The sequence below is a fragment of the Hyla sarda genome, chromosome 4, assembly GCF_029499605.1.
Source record: "Hyla sarda isolate aHylSar1 chromosome 4, aHylSar1.hap1, whole genome shotgun sequence".
Lineage (NCBI taxonomy): Eukaryota > Metazoa > Chordata > Amphibia > Anura > Hylidae > Hyla > Hyla sarda.
Genome location: NC_079192.1, coordinates 393735668 through 393751674, shown reverse-complemented (window position 1 = coordinate 393751674; position 16007 = coordinate 393735668). Strand labels below are relative to the sequence as shown.

The 16007-nt window shown below is 42.0% G+C and overlaps 1 protein-coding gene across 1 annotated transcript in view; it reads left to right on the top strand.

Annotated features, from left to right (window-relative positions):
• The window catches only part of CD9 (CD9 molecule), a 39044-nt gene extending 24370 nt beyond the window's left edge, over window positions 1–14674 (top strand). Inside the window, exons 2-8 of the mRNA XM_056517207.1 lie at window positions 797–899; window positions 997–1094; window positions 3849–3923; window positions 5570–5671; window positions 8227–8313; window positions 11830–11913; window positions 14301–14674. Of these exons, the coding sequence (XP_056373182.1) occupies window positions 797–899; window positions 997–1094; window positions 3849–3923; window positions 5570–5671; window positions 8227–8313; window positions 11830–11913; window positions 14301–14366 (615 nt within the window). The 3' untranslated portion in view covers window positions 14367–14674. The remainder of the gene's footprint in view (window positions 1–796; window positions 900–996; window positions 1095–3848; window positions 3924–5569; window positions 5672–8226; window positions 8314–11829; window positions 11914–14300) is intronic.
• Window positions 14675–16007: the final 1333 nt, after the last annotated feature.

Here is a 16007-nt window from a genome sequence, read left to right as displayed (position 1 = left end):
ACCTATCCTATATTTGTTGTTGACATATAAGTAACATGTGGCCAAGTTTCATATCTTTAGCCGTTTGGACGTGATGCTGGAACATACATACACACGTTGAGATATATATATATATATATATATATATATATATATATATATATATATATATATATATATATATTATATATATAATTTTTTTTTTTTTTTTACTTTGCTATGTTAGCCTTTTTTTTAGCCCAGGAAATTTGATTTGATCATTAAATATTTACATTATCTGTTATTTAGTTATAATTTAATCCTGGGAATAGATGTAGAACTACCAAAAAGGATTCTGTTGTTTTTCCTATAGCATATTTTCCAAACCGTGTGCCTCCAGCTGTCCAGGTATGTTGGGATTTGTAGTTTTGCAACAGCTGGAGACACACTGTTTGGAAACACTTTTTCCTTTATGGTTTTATTCAGCTTGCTCACAGTCCTATAGAATATGGGAATATTTGTAGGAATGTGGAAAAGTTGGGTGACCACCCCTGCGGGAGTGTTATGGTTACTTTCCAAGGCAACCTAAGGACAGGGGTCAAGTCCTGGGGGAAAGAAAGTGTAGGAACTTACCCAAGATTTCCACTCAAGGGCTGGTTCTGCAGGACTCCTGCTAATGAGAACAGTGTTCCTGCAGTGGGAAAAGTGCAGGAACTCCGTTCCCATGCGTTCCTGCAAGACTTGAGCGAGATATACATGTTTGTCTGATCATTATCTTGTTATAACGTTACAGTGGTTAGTCATATCCTAATAGTTATACATTCTGTTCCCCCCACAGCTGGCAGGAACAGCCGTGCTGGCAATAGGACTATGGCTGCGGTTCGATAGCCAGACGAAGACCATGTTTGAGGCAGATTCCAACGCCAGTTCCTTTTATACCGGTAAGTCGCCCATTTAATTAGTTCATGGTGGTTACAGTAAGAGGCTGTTCCCTTGCTCTTCAGATAGACGTTGCATCTCCTGTGTTTTTTCTTCTAGGAGTCTACATCTTGATCGGCGCCGGAGCCCTTATGATGTTGGTTGGTTTTCTCGGATGCTGTGGTGCAATTCAGGAGTCAGAGTGCATGCTGGGACTGGTAAGAAAAAAATGTGATTAATTCTGTATACTGCTGCTGCTATCTATATGGGATCAGGATATGTAGTAGTTATACACCTCCTTCCCAGCTCTATCTGTATACTGCTGCTTCTATCTCTATGGGATCAGGATATATATAGTAGTTATACACCTCCCCTCCCAGCTCTATCTGTATACTACTACTGCTGTCTCAATGGAATCAGGATATATTGTGGTTATACACCTCCCCTTCCTGCTCAGTTTGTTTACTGCTGCTGCTATCTTTATGGAATCAGGATGTATAGTTATACACCTCCCATCCAGCTCTACCTGTATACTGCTGCTGCTCTCTCTCTAAGGAATGAGGATATATAGTAGTACACCACTTCAAAGAGAGGGAAAGCGAAGCACCAAATATACTGTCTTCAATGCAGGAAAACTTTTATTCCAAACTAAGGGAAGGTACATAGTGCGGGGGGAGTGGACTCACAGGGAGGACTTCAGGCAACGGTCCGTATCGTGCAGGCCATGGCCTGAAGAAGTGCGTCTGCACAATACATGTAAGGTAATGCACATGGGGAGGAAAATCTGGGATGGGGTTATATATTAAATTGGAGAACACTTGGGACGACTGACGTGGAAAAGGACTTAGGAGTCTTAGTTAACAGTAAATTTAGCTGTAGTGACCAGTGTCAGGCAGCTGCTGCCAAGTCAAATAAAATCATGGAGTGCATCAATAGGGGCTTAGATGCCCACGACAAGGAAATAATTCTACCGCTGTACAAATCACTAGTCAGACCACACATAGAATACTGTGTACAGTACTGGGCACCAATATACAAGAAAGATATAGTGGAGCTGGAGAGGGTTCAAAGACGGGCAACCAGAGTAATACAGGGAATGGGAGGACTACAGTACCCAGAAAGATTATCAGAATTAGGGTTATTTAGTTTAGAAAAAAGAAGGCTTAGGGGAGACCTAATAACTATGGAAAAATATATCAGGGGACCGTACAGAGATCTTTCCCATGATCTATTTATACCCAGGACTGTATCTATAACAAGGGGGCATCCTCTACGTCTAGAGGAAAGAAGGTTTCTACACCAGCACAGACAGGGGTTCTTTACTGTAAGAGCAGTGAGACTGTGTAACTCTCTCCCGGAGGAGGTGGTCATGGTGAACTCTGTAAAAGAGTTCAAAAGGGGTCAGGATGCATTTTTGGAGAATAATAACATCACTGGTTATGGGTTCTAGATTTATAGGGACAGAACGTTCATCCAGGGATTTATTCTGAGGCCATATTTGGAGTCGGGAAGGAATTTTTACCTCTAGTATGAGGGTTTTTTGCCTTCCCCTGGATCAACTCAGTAGGGATTCATTAGGGATATAGGTTGAACTAGATGGACTCTAGTCTTTTTTTCAACCTTACAAACTGTTACACTATGTACCTTTTGTTTGGAATAAAAGTTTTCCTACATTCAAGACAGCAAGGTTGGTGCTCGGCTCTATCTGTATACTGCTGCTGTAGTTATACACCTCTCCTGAGGCTGTGTTAACACATTGCAGTTCTTGCTGTCCTTTTTCTACTTTTGCTGTGATTTTGCCAGAATTGCTGCAAAAATGGTGCGATTTGTAAGAATGTGTAATTTTGACTGTTTTTTTTTTTTGTAATAAATGCAGTAGGGATTCACCATGTGAACACTGTATAAAGATTTAAAATCTTCATAAAGCACCACAACTGTGACTTGAGGTCAAATCACTACCGTTTGAATGAGAACGCATCAAAACTGCACGTAATGTGAACTGACCTCAACCCATCTGAGTCTAATCAGTTGACCTGGCTGAACACCAGCAGCCTAATAGGATGATCAGGTGCAGTGATAAGACTCTGCACCCTCTGGAAATGTAGGCAGCATTAGGTAATCATTTCAGTGATGGATTTGCATCCAATATGGTTGTCTTGGAACGCATACCTGCCACGTCAGCCAAAACAGGTAAGCACTATTCGCTTATAAAAGCCTATGCTGCACTATTTAAGAAAAAAAAACTTTCCTGGAGTACTTCTTTAAAGTCTTATTATGTACTTCTTTACCAAAAAGTGACTGGGACCTTTGCACCCATTATGTGTTCAAATTGGTCCACAGTCTTGTGGTATAAGAGAATTGCATAAATACACAGTTCCTGGACATGCGGCCATCAGATGTCCGGGAATTACTATTTTATGTAGTTGGGTATCTTATGAGAGTCTTTTTTGGGGCAGAGGAGAATCAGATTTACCCATGTACATTGGTTGGATGTGGTACTGGAGTTGAGTTCTATACACTTGAATGGAACTGAGCTGTAATACCAAGTACAGCCTGTGAAGGAGAGTGGCGCTGTTTCCCTTTAAAATTTTGGCATCTCCTACAAACTCCTATCCCCTTAAGGTGGCTCTATTGCAGTAGTCTCCAAATTTTGGACCTCCAGCTATTGTAAAACTACTACTCCCAGCATGCCCGGACAGCCGTTGGCTTTTCAGGCATGCTGGGAGTCGTAGTCTTGCAACACAGTTTGAAGACCAGTGCTCTACTAGAATATACAAACGGCACCATGCCTGCCAATAGTTCATATAATGCATTGCAATGTAAATGAATGGAGCTGGATTGCACTACCAAATACAACCTGTGGACAGGTGTGGCGCTGTTTCTGAAGTCATAAGCCATGTTTTTCTAATACTGAACAATCTCTTTAAATATCCTTGGGGTTAATGCTAATGCTTTTTTTTCCCGCCCTACAGTTCTTTGCTTTCCTTCTGGTCATTTTTGCCATTGAAATTGCTGCAGGAATCTGGGGTTTCGCCAATAAGGATAAGGTAAAAAAAAAAATATATATATAAACATGAATATATAAGGGGTCTTCCTTTCTGTTCTGACGGACCTGGAAGGAATGGGATTATGTAGCGAGATATGAAGACATGGCTGGTTATAGGATCTAGGAAAACTAGGCAGTTGTACAGGGCCACCTTGTCCTAGAGGGAAGCAATGTGAGGTTGGAATGGGAAGCAATGTGAGAGAAGAATAGGAAGCAAGGAAGCAATGTGAGAGTAGAATATGAAGCAAGGAAGCAATGTGAAAGAATAGGAAGCAAGGAAGCAATGTGAGGTTGAAATGGGAAGCAAGGAAGCAATGTGAGGGTAGAATGGAAAGCAATGTGAGGGTGGAATGGGAAGCAAGGAAGTAATGTGAGGGTAGAATGGGAAGCAAGGAAGCAATCTGAGGTTGAAATGGGAATGGGAAGCAATGTGAGGTTGAAATGGGAAGCAATGAAGCAATGTGAGGTTGAAATGGGAAGCAAGGAAGCAATGTAAGGGTAGAATGGGAAACAGTGTGAGGGTGGAATGGGAAGCAATGTGAGATTGGAATGTTAAGCAAGGAAGCAATGTGAGGGTAGAATGGGAAGCAAGGAAGCAATGTGAGGGTAGAATGGTAAGCAAGGAAGCAATGTGAGGGTGGAATGGGAAGCAAGGAAGCAATGTGAGGGTGGAATGGGAAGCAAGGAAGCAATGTGAGGGTGGAATGGTAAGCAAGGAAGCAATGTGAGGGTGGAATGGGAAGCAAGGAAGCAATGTGAGGGTGGAATGGGAAGCAAAGAAGCAATGTGAGGGTGGAATGGTAAGCAAGGAAGCAATGCGAGGGTGGAATGGTAAGCAAGGAAGCAATGTGAGGGTAGAATGGGAAGAAAGGAAGCAATGTGAGGTTGAAATGGGAAGCAAGGAAGCAATGTAAGGGTAGAATGGGAAGCAATGGGAGGGTGGAATGGGAAGCAATGTGAGGGTGGAATGGGAAGCAAGAAAGCAATGTGAGGGTGGAATGGGAAGCAAGGAAGCAATGTGAGGTTGAAATGGGAAGCAATGAAGCAATGGGAGGTTGAAATGGGAAGCAAGGAAGCAATGTAAGGGTAGAATGGGAAGCAGTGTGAGGGTGGAATGGGAAGCAATGTGAGGTTGGAATGGGAAGCAAGGAAGCAATGTGAGGGTAGAATGGAAGCAAGGAAGCAATGTGAGGGTAGAATGGGAAGCAAGGAAGCAATGTGAGGTTGAAATGGGAAGCAAGGAAGCAATGTGAGGGTGGAATGAGAAGCAAGGAAGCAATGTGAGGGTGGAATGAGAATCAAGGAAGCAACGTGAGGGTGAAATGGGAAGCAGGGAAGCAACGTGAGGGTGAAATGTTAAGCAAGGAAACAATATGAGGGTGGAATGGGAAGCAGGGAAGCAATGTGAGGGTGAAATGAGAAGCAAGGAAGCAATGTGAGGGTGGAATGGGAAGCAGGGAAGCAACGTGAGGGTGAAATGTTAAGCAAGGAAACAATATGAGGGTGGAATGGGAAGCAGGGAAGCAATGTGAGGGTGAAATGAGAAGCAAGGAAGCAATGTGATGGCAGAATGTGAGGGTGGAGAAAGAGGGTGAAGTAAAAAAGACGCTTCTATAATCATCCATTGTTTCTTCTCCTTCTTTCTAGGTGGTTGAGGAACTACAACAATTTTATACAGAAACCTATTCTAAATACTTGAACACCAATGAAGCTGCCCTGAAAGAGACCCTGAAGTCAATTCATTACGCTGTACGTTCGTGTCGCAGTTGAAACTGCACAATCTTTTTTTCTTTTGCTCCCTCTAATGCCCTTCTCTCTTGCCCCTTTTCTTTCTCTCTCCCCTTGTCTTGCCCCTTGTTTTTTGACCATCCCTTTCTTTCCCTTACGCTTTTCGACACCTTTCCCTTCTCTTGCCCGTTTACTTGCCCTTACCCTTTCTCACCCGTTTTCCTGCCCTCTTACCTATTCTTCTTATTTTGTCCTCTGTTGCCAAATGTATTCCCCCCCCCCCCCCCAATATGCATATTTATAATAATTCATTGGTCCCTGTGTGTTTATAAAAATCAATTGGCCCCAGTGGGTTTATAATAATTATTTGGCCCCAGTGGGTTTATAATAATTCATTGGCCCTGGTGTACTTAACCTTAATACCAACCCCCCCCCCCCCCAGTGTCCTCATCATGTAGGGAACCATACAGAGATGAGCAGCAGAGAATAGACATGTCCCGGCAGTGCGATGATGCGCTAGGAGCAGGGCAGCAGCGGGGACATGTCAGGTGGCGGCGGTGAATGAATGAAGCCCACATGAATGATGTCCCGCTGCTGCCCTGCTCCAAGAAGATGAGGAGCAGGCAGCGGGAGGGGAAATGAGGAAACTGGGGGGGGCGGGGGGGGAGAATAAGGATAAGCACACGGGGCCAGTGGATTATTATAAACACACTGGGGGCCAGTGGATTATTTATAAACACACTGGGGGCCAGTGGATTATTATAAATATGCATGGAGGGCATACATTTGGGGGTCAAATTAGTAGTTTAAAAACCGCTACGGGAGCCCTGAATGGCTCCTCGGTGGCGGCCATTCAGGGCTCCCAGCGGGGAATTTAAAAGTGAAAGTAAAAATACATCGTACATCGCAGGGGAGCAGAGTATGCCGCCTGCTCCCCTGTTTAATAACTTCTGATCACATTGGGTCTCAGAACTGAGAATCCTTAAGCCCATGTACTACATCCCCCATCATGGAACATGTTCAGTCTGTTCCATGATGGGGGGTAGTAGTACAAACACTAATGTACACTCCCGCAGCCGGGGAACTACTACTCCCATAATGGAAACCAGTCTGTTCCATGATGGGAGTAGTAGTAGTCCCAGATGCGGGAGCCTGTAGGCAGAGGTGTTAAAATGGCCATAAAATAACGGTACATGACGGATGTTGTAACAGGTCTTAAAGGATGAATATGCCTGTTATTTTGACAGACTTTATTCAGCCGTTAGCACCCGTTATTTCATCCGTTATTATACATCCGTTTTTTTATTATACAATACAGAAAACGGATGTTAAATAATGGATGAATACTCATAGTGTGAAAGCAGCCTAAAATGTAGACTCCATTCTTGGGTGTATAAAAAAATTATAAAGCCACCAAAAGAAAAAAAATGTTAATGTTAATTTTTAAACGGATCAATTTATGTGGTGGGTGGGCAGGGGCCTAAAAATGTAGCCCACAATAATAAAAATATAGAAATGGGCCATTTAAATGTAAAAATAATATATTTTTACAATAAATGTTAATTTTTTTTTTTATTAGTAATGTATTTAATAAAGTGTGTGTGTTTCACTTTTTTTCAATTTTTTTTTAGGTAGTACTTCTACTCCCAGCATGGAACAGTCTGTTCCATGCTGGGAGCTGTAGTCCCTGTACCAATAGCCAGAGCGTCCCGAGTGTCACTCCTTACACCTGATGCGATTGTCCTTTCTATTGCAGAGATGGAGCGGCTTTCTCCAGCGCTCACATCTCTGCACTATACTCCGGTCGGCCAGTGATATGAATAAAATTCACATCACTTATTCATATTGCCCGCAGAGAGCTGTGATTGGCCAGATGGTTCCAGCCACTCACAACTCTCTGCGGGAAATATGAATAATAGGTATCTATACGGCATATACTCATACTACAGTGGGACCAGAGAAGAGCGGCCGGCCGCCCACATCTATACATTATACAGGACGATCGCATCGGGTGCCAGAAGTTACACCCGGGTCGATCTGTCTATTAATGCAGGTACTACAGCTCCCAGCATGCAGCAGGGTGTGCTCCATGTTGGGAGCAGTAGTACCTGCAGTTGAGGACAGATCACAGCGGGTGTTACTCCTGACACCCGATGCGATCGTCCTATCTAGATGCGAGAACGCCGCCCGAATCTATACATTATACAGGGCGATTGCATCGGGTGTCCGGAGTGACATCCCGAGCGATCTGTCTATTAGCACAGGTACTACTACTCCCATTATGGAACTGTCTGTTCCATGCTGGGAGTAGAAGTACTACCTAAAAAATGTAAAAAAATAAAAAAGAGAGAAAAGTGAAACACACACACACTCCGATTAAACAGATCATTAGAATACATTGCTAATAAAAATTTGCCGACAATTTTATTGGGGTCGAATCAATTTTTTTTTTTTTTTTTTTTTTTTTTTTTTATTCGCTCATCTCCATCACATCTTAAAATTTTTTAGATGAACTATTTCCTTTTTTTTAAATCCTTCATTGTTGTTGGTGTAATTCTGGTTGTTTTGTCTTGCAGTTGGACTGTTGCGGTTTAGTGGGCTCTGTGGAAAGTGTGCTGATTGATACTTGCTCCAAGACTGGGTTGGAAACATTTACTGTCAATGTAAGTAATGGTAGTACAATTCCAACCAAGCAACTATTGTGTTGGCACATCACCTTATACACAGATAAAATGCCCATCTACTTGTGCATGGGTAAAACATCAACGTACAAAAGAATGTTATAAAAAAAAAAAAAAAAATTCAGTCAAAAGGTCAAAGTCAGATCCTTCCTCCTGCTCAGTTTCCTATTTTGTTTCTTAAAGGGACAGTATATAATAAAAAAAAGGGTTTTGTCACACTTTATTATTGTTATTAATATTATTATTTCTTTTGGTGTGTTTTTTTTTTAAAACTCTTTTTAACCCCTGTTACTTATCTTGGCCTTGAGGACACAATTTTAATTTTTTCCCTCCTCTCCTTCTAAGAGCCATAATAACTCAATTATCTTTCCATTCGTAGACCCATATGAGGGCTTGTTTTTTGCATGATGAATTGTACTTTGTAATAACACCTTTTCATTTTACCATAAAATGTTTGGCGCAACCAAAAAAAAATATTTTTTGTGGCAGAAAATTGAAAAATTGCATTTTTACGCAGTGCACTTTACGGTAAAACTGACATGTTGTGGGTCATTACGAATTAAAGGTTACCTGTAGTTAAATGCTTATCTAATATTGTACTGTTTTAATAAAAGTTAAACTTTATTTTAACTAAGTATGGTTAAAATTGCTCTATTCTGACCTCCCTTTCTTATTTTTACGTATACAGGCTTATTTTTTTGCGCCGTGTTTTGTAGTTCTTATCGGTACCGCTCTTGTGTATGTGTCTTTTTGATCACTATTTTTATTTTTATTTTTTTTTGGGGGGGAGGGGCAGGGTGTGACCAAAAATCGCCAATTTTACACTTTTTTTTTTCTACATTTACACCATTAACCCCTTAACGACGCAGGACGTAAATGTATGTCCTGGTGATGTGGTACTTAACGCACCAGGACGTACATTTACATCTTGAGCATAACCACGGGCATCGGAGCGATGCCGGCATCATGCGCGGCAGGTTCCAGCTGTGGATCGCGGCCAGGGACCCGCCGGTAATGGCGGACACCCGCGATCCCGCGGATGTCCGCCATTAACCCCTCAGATGCCGTGATCATTACAGATCACGGCATCTGCAGCATCGCGGTCACTTAACAGGATGATCGGATCGCCCGCAGCGCTGCCGTGGCCATCCGATCATCCTGCATGGCAGACAGAGGTCCCCTCACCTGCCTCCGCTGTCTTCCGGGAGTCTTCTGCTCTGATCTGCCTTCCCGCAGACCAGAGCAGAAGATGACCGATAACCCTGATCAGTGCTATGTCCTATACATAGCACTGAACAGGATTAGCAATCGAATGGTTGCTATAAATAGTCCCCTGTGGGGACTATAAGAGTGTAAAAATAAAAGTAAAAAAAATAAAGTAAAAAAAAAGTGAAAAACCCCAATAAAAACGTAAATTGTCCCATTTTCCCTATTTTACTCCCAAAAAGTGTAAAAAAAAAAATTTATTTTATATACATATTTTGTATTGCCAGGTGCGTAAATATCCGTACTATTAAAATAAAATGTAAATGATCCCGTACGGTGAACGGCGTGAACGTAAAAAAAAAAAAATATCCAAAATAGCTGCTTTTTTATAACATTTTATTCCCAAAAAAATTTATAAAAAATGTAATAAAAGTTTTGTAGAAGCAAATAAGGTATTAATAAAAAGTACAGATCACGGCGCAAAAAATTAGCCCTCATACCACCGCTTATACGGAAAAATGAAAAAGTTATAGGTCTTCAAAATAGGGGGATTTTAAACGTACTAATTTGGTTAAAAAGTTTGCGATTTTTTTTTTTAAGCGCAACAATAATAGAAAAGTGTATAATCATGGGTATCCTTTTAATCGTATTGACCCAGAGAATAAAAAACACGTCATTTTTACCGTAAATTGTACGGCGTGAAAACAAAACCTTCCAAAATTTGCAAAATTGCAGTTTTCTTTTTAATTTCCCCACACAAATAGTATTTTTTTGGTTGCGCCATACATTTTATGGTAAAGCGAGTGGTGGCATTACAACGGACAACTGGTCACGCAAAAAACAAGCCCTCATACTAGTCTGTGGATGAAAATATAAGAGTTATGATTTTTTAAAGGGGAGGAGGAAAAAACGAAAGCGTAAAAATAAAATTGTCTGAGTCCTTAAGGTCCAAATGTGTTTTTTTAAAATGTTTTATTTGTAAAATGGAAAAAGCGAGTTGTTTCATTTTTAGGGAGGCGGAGCTTATTCGCTTTAAAGTTGTTAGTCCCCATAGGGTACCACTTATTGCAATGTATTGATTGCTATTACTTTCAGTGCTTTGCATAGGCATTGTACTGATCAGTGATATTGGCGATCTATGGTCTGTAAGAAGGATCAGAAGATCATCGCTAGAGCAGAGTGGCGCTCTGGCCACTTTCTTGACTCATCAGACCCTAGCAATTGTGCCCCCAAATACTTCATGTACTTCATGTATTGATTGTGGCATTTTGAAGGGTTAATCACTGCCATCAGAGTGATCGCTGAGGTCTGCTATTAGCAGCGGTCTATCAAGTAAGTGTAGCTCCTGCACTCTGTTCATATTTCGGATAGGACGCCAAGTGTTGCGCCAAATACCAGGCAGCCAGAGCTTACAGGTATGACCGGTCTCCTCTAGGGGTTAATTTAACTATTCGTATATGAAAAAAAAAAAACTTAAACAAGTCCATAAAGAGGACACAATAAGCAAAAACTTCCTGTTTTCTGCAGCGTACTTGTCAGCTTTGCTATGTAGACTGGAACAGGGTCAGCAGAGCCCGGTGTTTTAATAACATGATAGGAACAATGGGGGAGATTCATCAAGACCTGTGCTTCGGAAAAGTTCACCAGTTGCTCATAGCAACCAATCAGATGTCTGAAGCCTTTTAAAAAATAAAAGTGATCTTTTTGGCTGCTATGGGCAACTGGTTGACTTTTCCTCAACACAAGTTTTGATGAATTCATTGCAGTGGCCATAAAGCAGACAATGGTGTCATTACATATGATAAAAAGTTGCCAAATGCTGACAATCCCTGTTGAATTCATGGCTGAAAAAAGTTAAAGGGGTATTCCAGGCAAAAACTTTTTTTTATATATCAGCTGACTCCGGAAAGTTAAACAGATTTGTAAATTACTTCTATTAAAAAATCTTAATCCTTTCAATAGTTATTAGCTTCTGAAGTTTTCTGTCTAACTGCTCAATGATGATGTCACGTCCCGGGAGCTGTGCATGCTGGGAGAATATCCCCATATGAACTGCACAGCTCCCGGGACGTGAGTCATCAGAAAGCAGTTAGACATAAAAAAAACAACTCCACTTCAGAAGCTAATAACTATTGCAAGGATTAAGATTTTTTAATCAAAGTAATTTACAAATCTGTTTAACTTTCTGGAGCCAGTTGATATATAAAAATAAGTTTTGGCCTGGAATACCCCTTTAAGTGAAATGGACATTGTGACCGGACCTTGGTTATAATAATGTTTCCTTATTTTCAGGGTTGTCCATCTCAAATTGCAGAAATTTTCAATAAGAAGTTTCACATCATTGGAGCAGTTGGGATTGGAATTGCTGTGATCATGGTATGTATATAGAATGACTGTATATTGCTAGAAATCCTCTTTGCACTGATTTTTTTTATTTTTATTTGCTTTCTAAATGAAAAACACAGCAACTATCTAAATACAGTTTTCCTACTAGCTTGTTGTTGTAGACTCTGTGCATCTCCTGTACATAGCTGGTAATGCTGCTTCTTCTGATACAGATCAGTCAGCACACTTCTCCTGGCTGGTTCACACACTCTCCCTCCCTTTCTTAAAGGAGTACTCCCGCAAAAAAAAAAAAATTATCCCCTATGCACAAGATAGGGTATAAGTAGCCGGTCGTGGAGGGTCCGACCACCAGTGCTCTCCGCAATCACCGGGACAGGACCCCGGCGCTCTGTCAGCAGCGTGTGTCATCTACCGTTAGATGGCACTTGCTCCATTCATTCCTATAGGAGCACCAATGATTCCCGAGAGCTGTACTCTGGTCTTTTCGGTGCTCCTATAGTAATGAATGAAAGGCGTGCCGGCTGCAGCACACGCTACTCACTGAGCACCGGGTTCCCGTCTCGCAGGGGTTTTTTTTAGATGTAAAATCTCCAACAAATGGCCGAGGTTTTTTTTTTTTTACCATTTGAATTGATCTGAAATAAATTCACCTCACGTCATTTTAACACTTAACAACGTAACAATGAAGTGTAAGTGACTCCTTTGATCCATTTACGTCTCAAAAAATGCTAGTTTGTAAATTACATTGTAGCATTTCAGAAAAAGTCTCAAAAACGTTCCAATGCCCTGCAGAAATTTTTTGGGGGAAGTTTGATTCCTTTTGTCTGTAAAAATGGACAAGTTCAAAATGAGTGTAAAAAAAATACTTTGTACACATATAGGGCCTTATTTACTAAGGCTTTTTCATGTAGATTTTGTAGGGTTCTTTGTGTCTCATGTCATGCGCCAGAATATTTGACAAAAAAAATCCAAATCACCCTACTAACTTTCCATTTTACGAAGGGGTGTGGCCATGAAAAAAGGAGCGTCTCCAAAAAAGAAACCTAACATGTTTACTAATGTGTTCACATAAAATGTGTTGGATATGAGCTCTGGAAAACCCAACAGCTCAGAGCAGGTGCCAAAAGAGCAAAACGTGGGGAAAATTGCCAAATACAAGAAACAATAGTAAATACCATGGAAAAATACCTGTCAGAAACAAAAACCCGCAAAGAAAACTACACTCCACTCTTAGTAAATGAGGCCCATAGTGTTAAAGTAAACCAGTCATTACATCTATGCTGCCTAAGCTACTGGTCATTAGAGTGGTCCCTTCTTTCTGCACCACTGGATTGATGGGTCTCCACCAGTTTGGATAGAAGGAGAAATCTATCAATAAAGTGGGTCGAGAAGAAGCCACTGGGGACCACCTGGATCACTTGTAGTTCAGGCATTATGAAAGTGAGGACAGATTGCCTTTAAAGGGGTACTCTGCCCCCAGACATCTTATGCCCTATCCAAAGGGGATACGATGTCTGATCGCAGGAGTTCTGTCGCTGGGGACCCCTGCGATCTCCCTACTGCACCTGTCATTAGTTTAGAGCGTTGGGTACAGCGCAGGAGGCTCGTGACATCACAGCCGCGCCCCTCCCATAGCCTTGCATTTAGGGGGCGTGACCGTGATGTCACGAGCCTCCGCCCCGCATCGCCAGTCATCTGGCACAGAGCATCTTCGCTCTGTGCACCAGATGTCTGGGGTGCCGCAGCCGAGACCGCGGGGGTCCCCAGCGGCAGGACCCTTCGATCAGACATCTTATCCCCTATCCTTTGGATGGGGGATAAGATGTCTAGGGGCAGGGTCCACTTTTAAACATACAAGCAGTTTGGAGGAGGCTGTACTGTACATAGCTTGTCATAGTATAGAGAGAAAAGAAAGCACCCAAGTCTTCAGGGAGAGCAGATCACACAGACCATACAAATATCAGAGTGTAGATAAATAGAAGAACAGACACAGTAGTCTGTGGGGCAGGGGTTAAATTGCACAAGCTATGTATCGATGTAGTGAGGAAGGTGTTTTTATGGGAAGCAACATATGTTATCAGGTGAATAAAACTTATCCCCTATCCACAGGATATCGCAGGGGGTCTGATCATTGGGATCCCCCAGCATCTACAGATAAGGGCCCATTTCCTACCTCGGAGAACTCTGCCCCCTGACCTTCCCAGACTAACTGGTCTTGGGAGTGACAGCCCACTCCACCAATCGCCAGCTAAAGAATGAACAATGTTGGGGCCATGGCACTATAGTCCTCTCCATTACTGATCAATTGGCAGTCTCGGGGGGTTAGACCCCACCATTCACATATTGATGACTTACCCTAATGTTAGGCCATCTAAATGTTTTTCTATTAACCTGTTGTCTATTTTTTTGTTTTGCAGATTTTCGGAATGGTCTTCAGCATGATACTTTGCTGCGCCATCCGAAACAACAGAGAGATGGTATAACGGAAGTGTAAAAAGTCAACCAAAACTTCAGTCGGGGGTGGGGGAGGGGATAAAGGGACGATGTCAGTCTTTAGTATTTTGAAAAGCCTTTTCTAAAAATAAAGTTGTGCTATATTTTTTATTTTAATGCAAGGCTTTCTCCTTGGCTTTATTATATTTTATTTTTTATAATTTTTTTTTTTAATATAAAGCTCGCTACTTGTCTGTATGTTTCAGATATTCAACCAATGATACAAGGTACATGATTTGTTGATAGGTTAAATTTGTATGTATATTGTATATCTACATAAAGACCATACTTTAGTTGATTCCGGTTACACATCTCTTACGCTTTTCTTTAAACTTTTAATCAAAAAATGTAACTTATGTTCAATATAATTTGATACCTAATTAGAAAATAAAAATTCCTGTACAAATAATAAAATGTTACCTATCTACTTTTATGGTGACCTGTATGGGAGCTACTGTGAAAATTCCTCAATTTCTCCCTTACAGAAAAGTGCCCTATGCTGTCCATGTACAAAACTAGCCTCAAAGGGACTACAGACTTGTTGTCTGAGATGGTGGTAGAAGCTGCACCTACAGTAAGTAGAGAACAAGGGACCCTAACCTGTCTGGTGAGAAGGCCTCTGCGTCCGGGTGGAGTATGAAGATGTGACACTTATCTCCATTCACTTCTGTAGGAGTAAGGAATAACTACTCACATCCATGACCACCTCTCCATTTATACTTTGCCTGGATGTAGTAGCTGATGGCCACCCCTAGCAGACAGGTTGGAGGACCTTCATGCTCCACATAGCTGCGAGTCCTAAAGGTGGTACTCTTATTCGGGAATAACTCTTAAAGGGGTACTCCGCTCCTAGACCTCTTACCCCCTATCCAAAGGATAGGGGATAAAATGTCTTATTGCGGGAGTCCCGCCACTGGGGACTCCCACAATCTCCCTGCGGCACCCGGCATTCATTTAGAGCATCGGGTACAGTGCCGGAAGCTCGTGATGTTACGGCCACGCCCTGCTGGTGACGACATGGCCACGTCGCCTCAATGCAAGTCTATGGGAGTGGCCGTGATAACGAAGTGTCTCAGTGAACATTTCGGGGGAATTTTTGGATCCACAGCCAGAAAACTCCCATTGAGAACCTGTGGTAAATCCTCAAACGAAAAACACCACAGTTTTGATAAACCCCAAGTACCGATTAGGCGAGAATGGGGATTGTCACCAGTCAGGATTTGGCACAGAAGCCTAACTTTTTGGAGAAAACGGTCCAATTTGAAACTATTGAGTCTTTGTATAAGCTTGATGTATTTGTCAAAAGTTTGTACTTTTCTGGAATACTATAGAAATATCTAGACTAGAAGATTTTAAAGGGGTATTTCGGCTTTATACATCTTATCCCCTATCCAAAGGATGTATGATTGCAGGGGTCCCGCCGCTGGGGATCCCCGCAATCTCGGTGCAGCCCCTGGCTGGGTGCTGCCTCTAAGATGAGGATGTGACGTCACGGCCACGCCCCCTAGTGATGTCACGCCTCCCTCCATTCATGTCTATGGGAGGGGGCGTGATGGCAGTCACGCCCCCTCCCATAGACTTGAATGGAGGGGGAGTGGCTGTGACATCACGTCCCCATCTCTGAGGCAGTG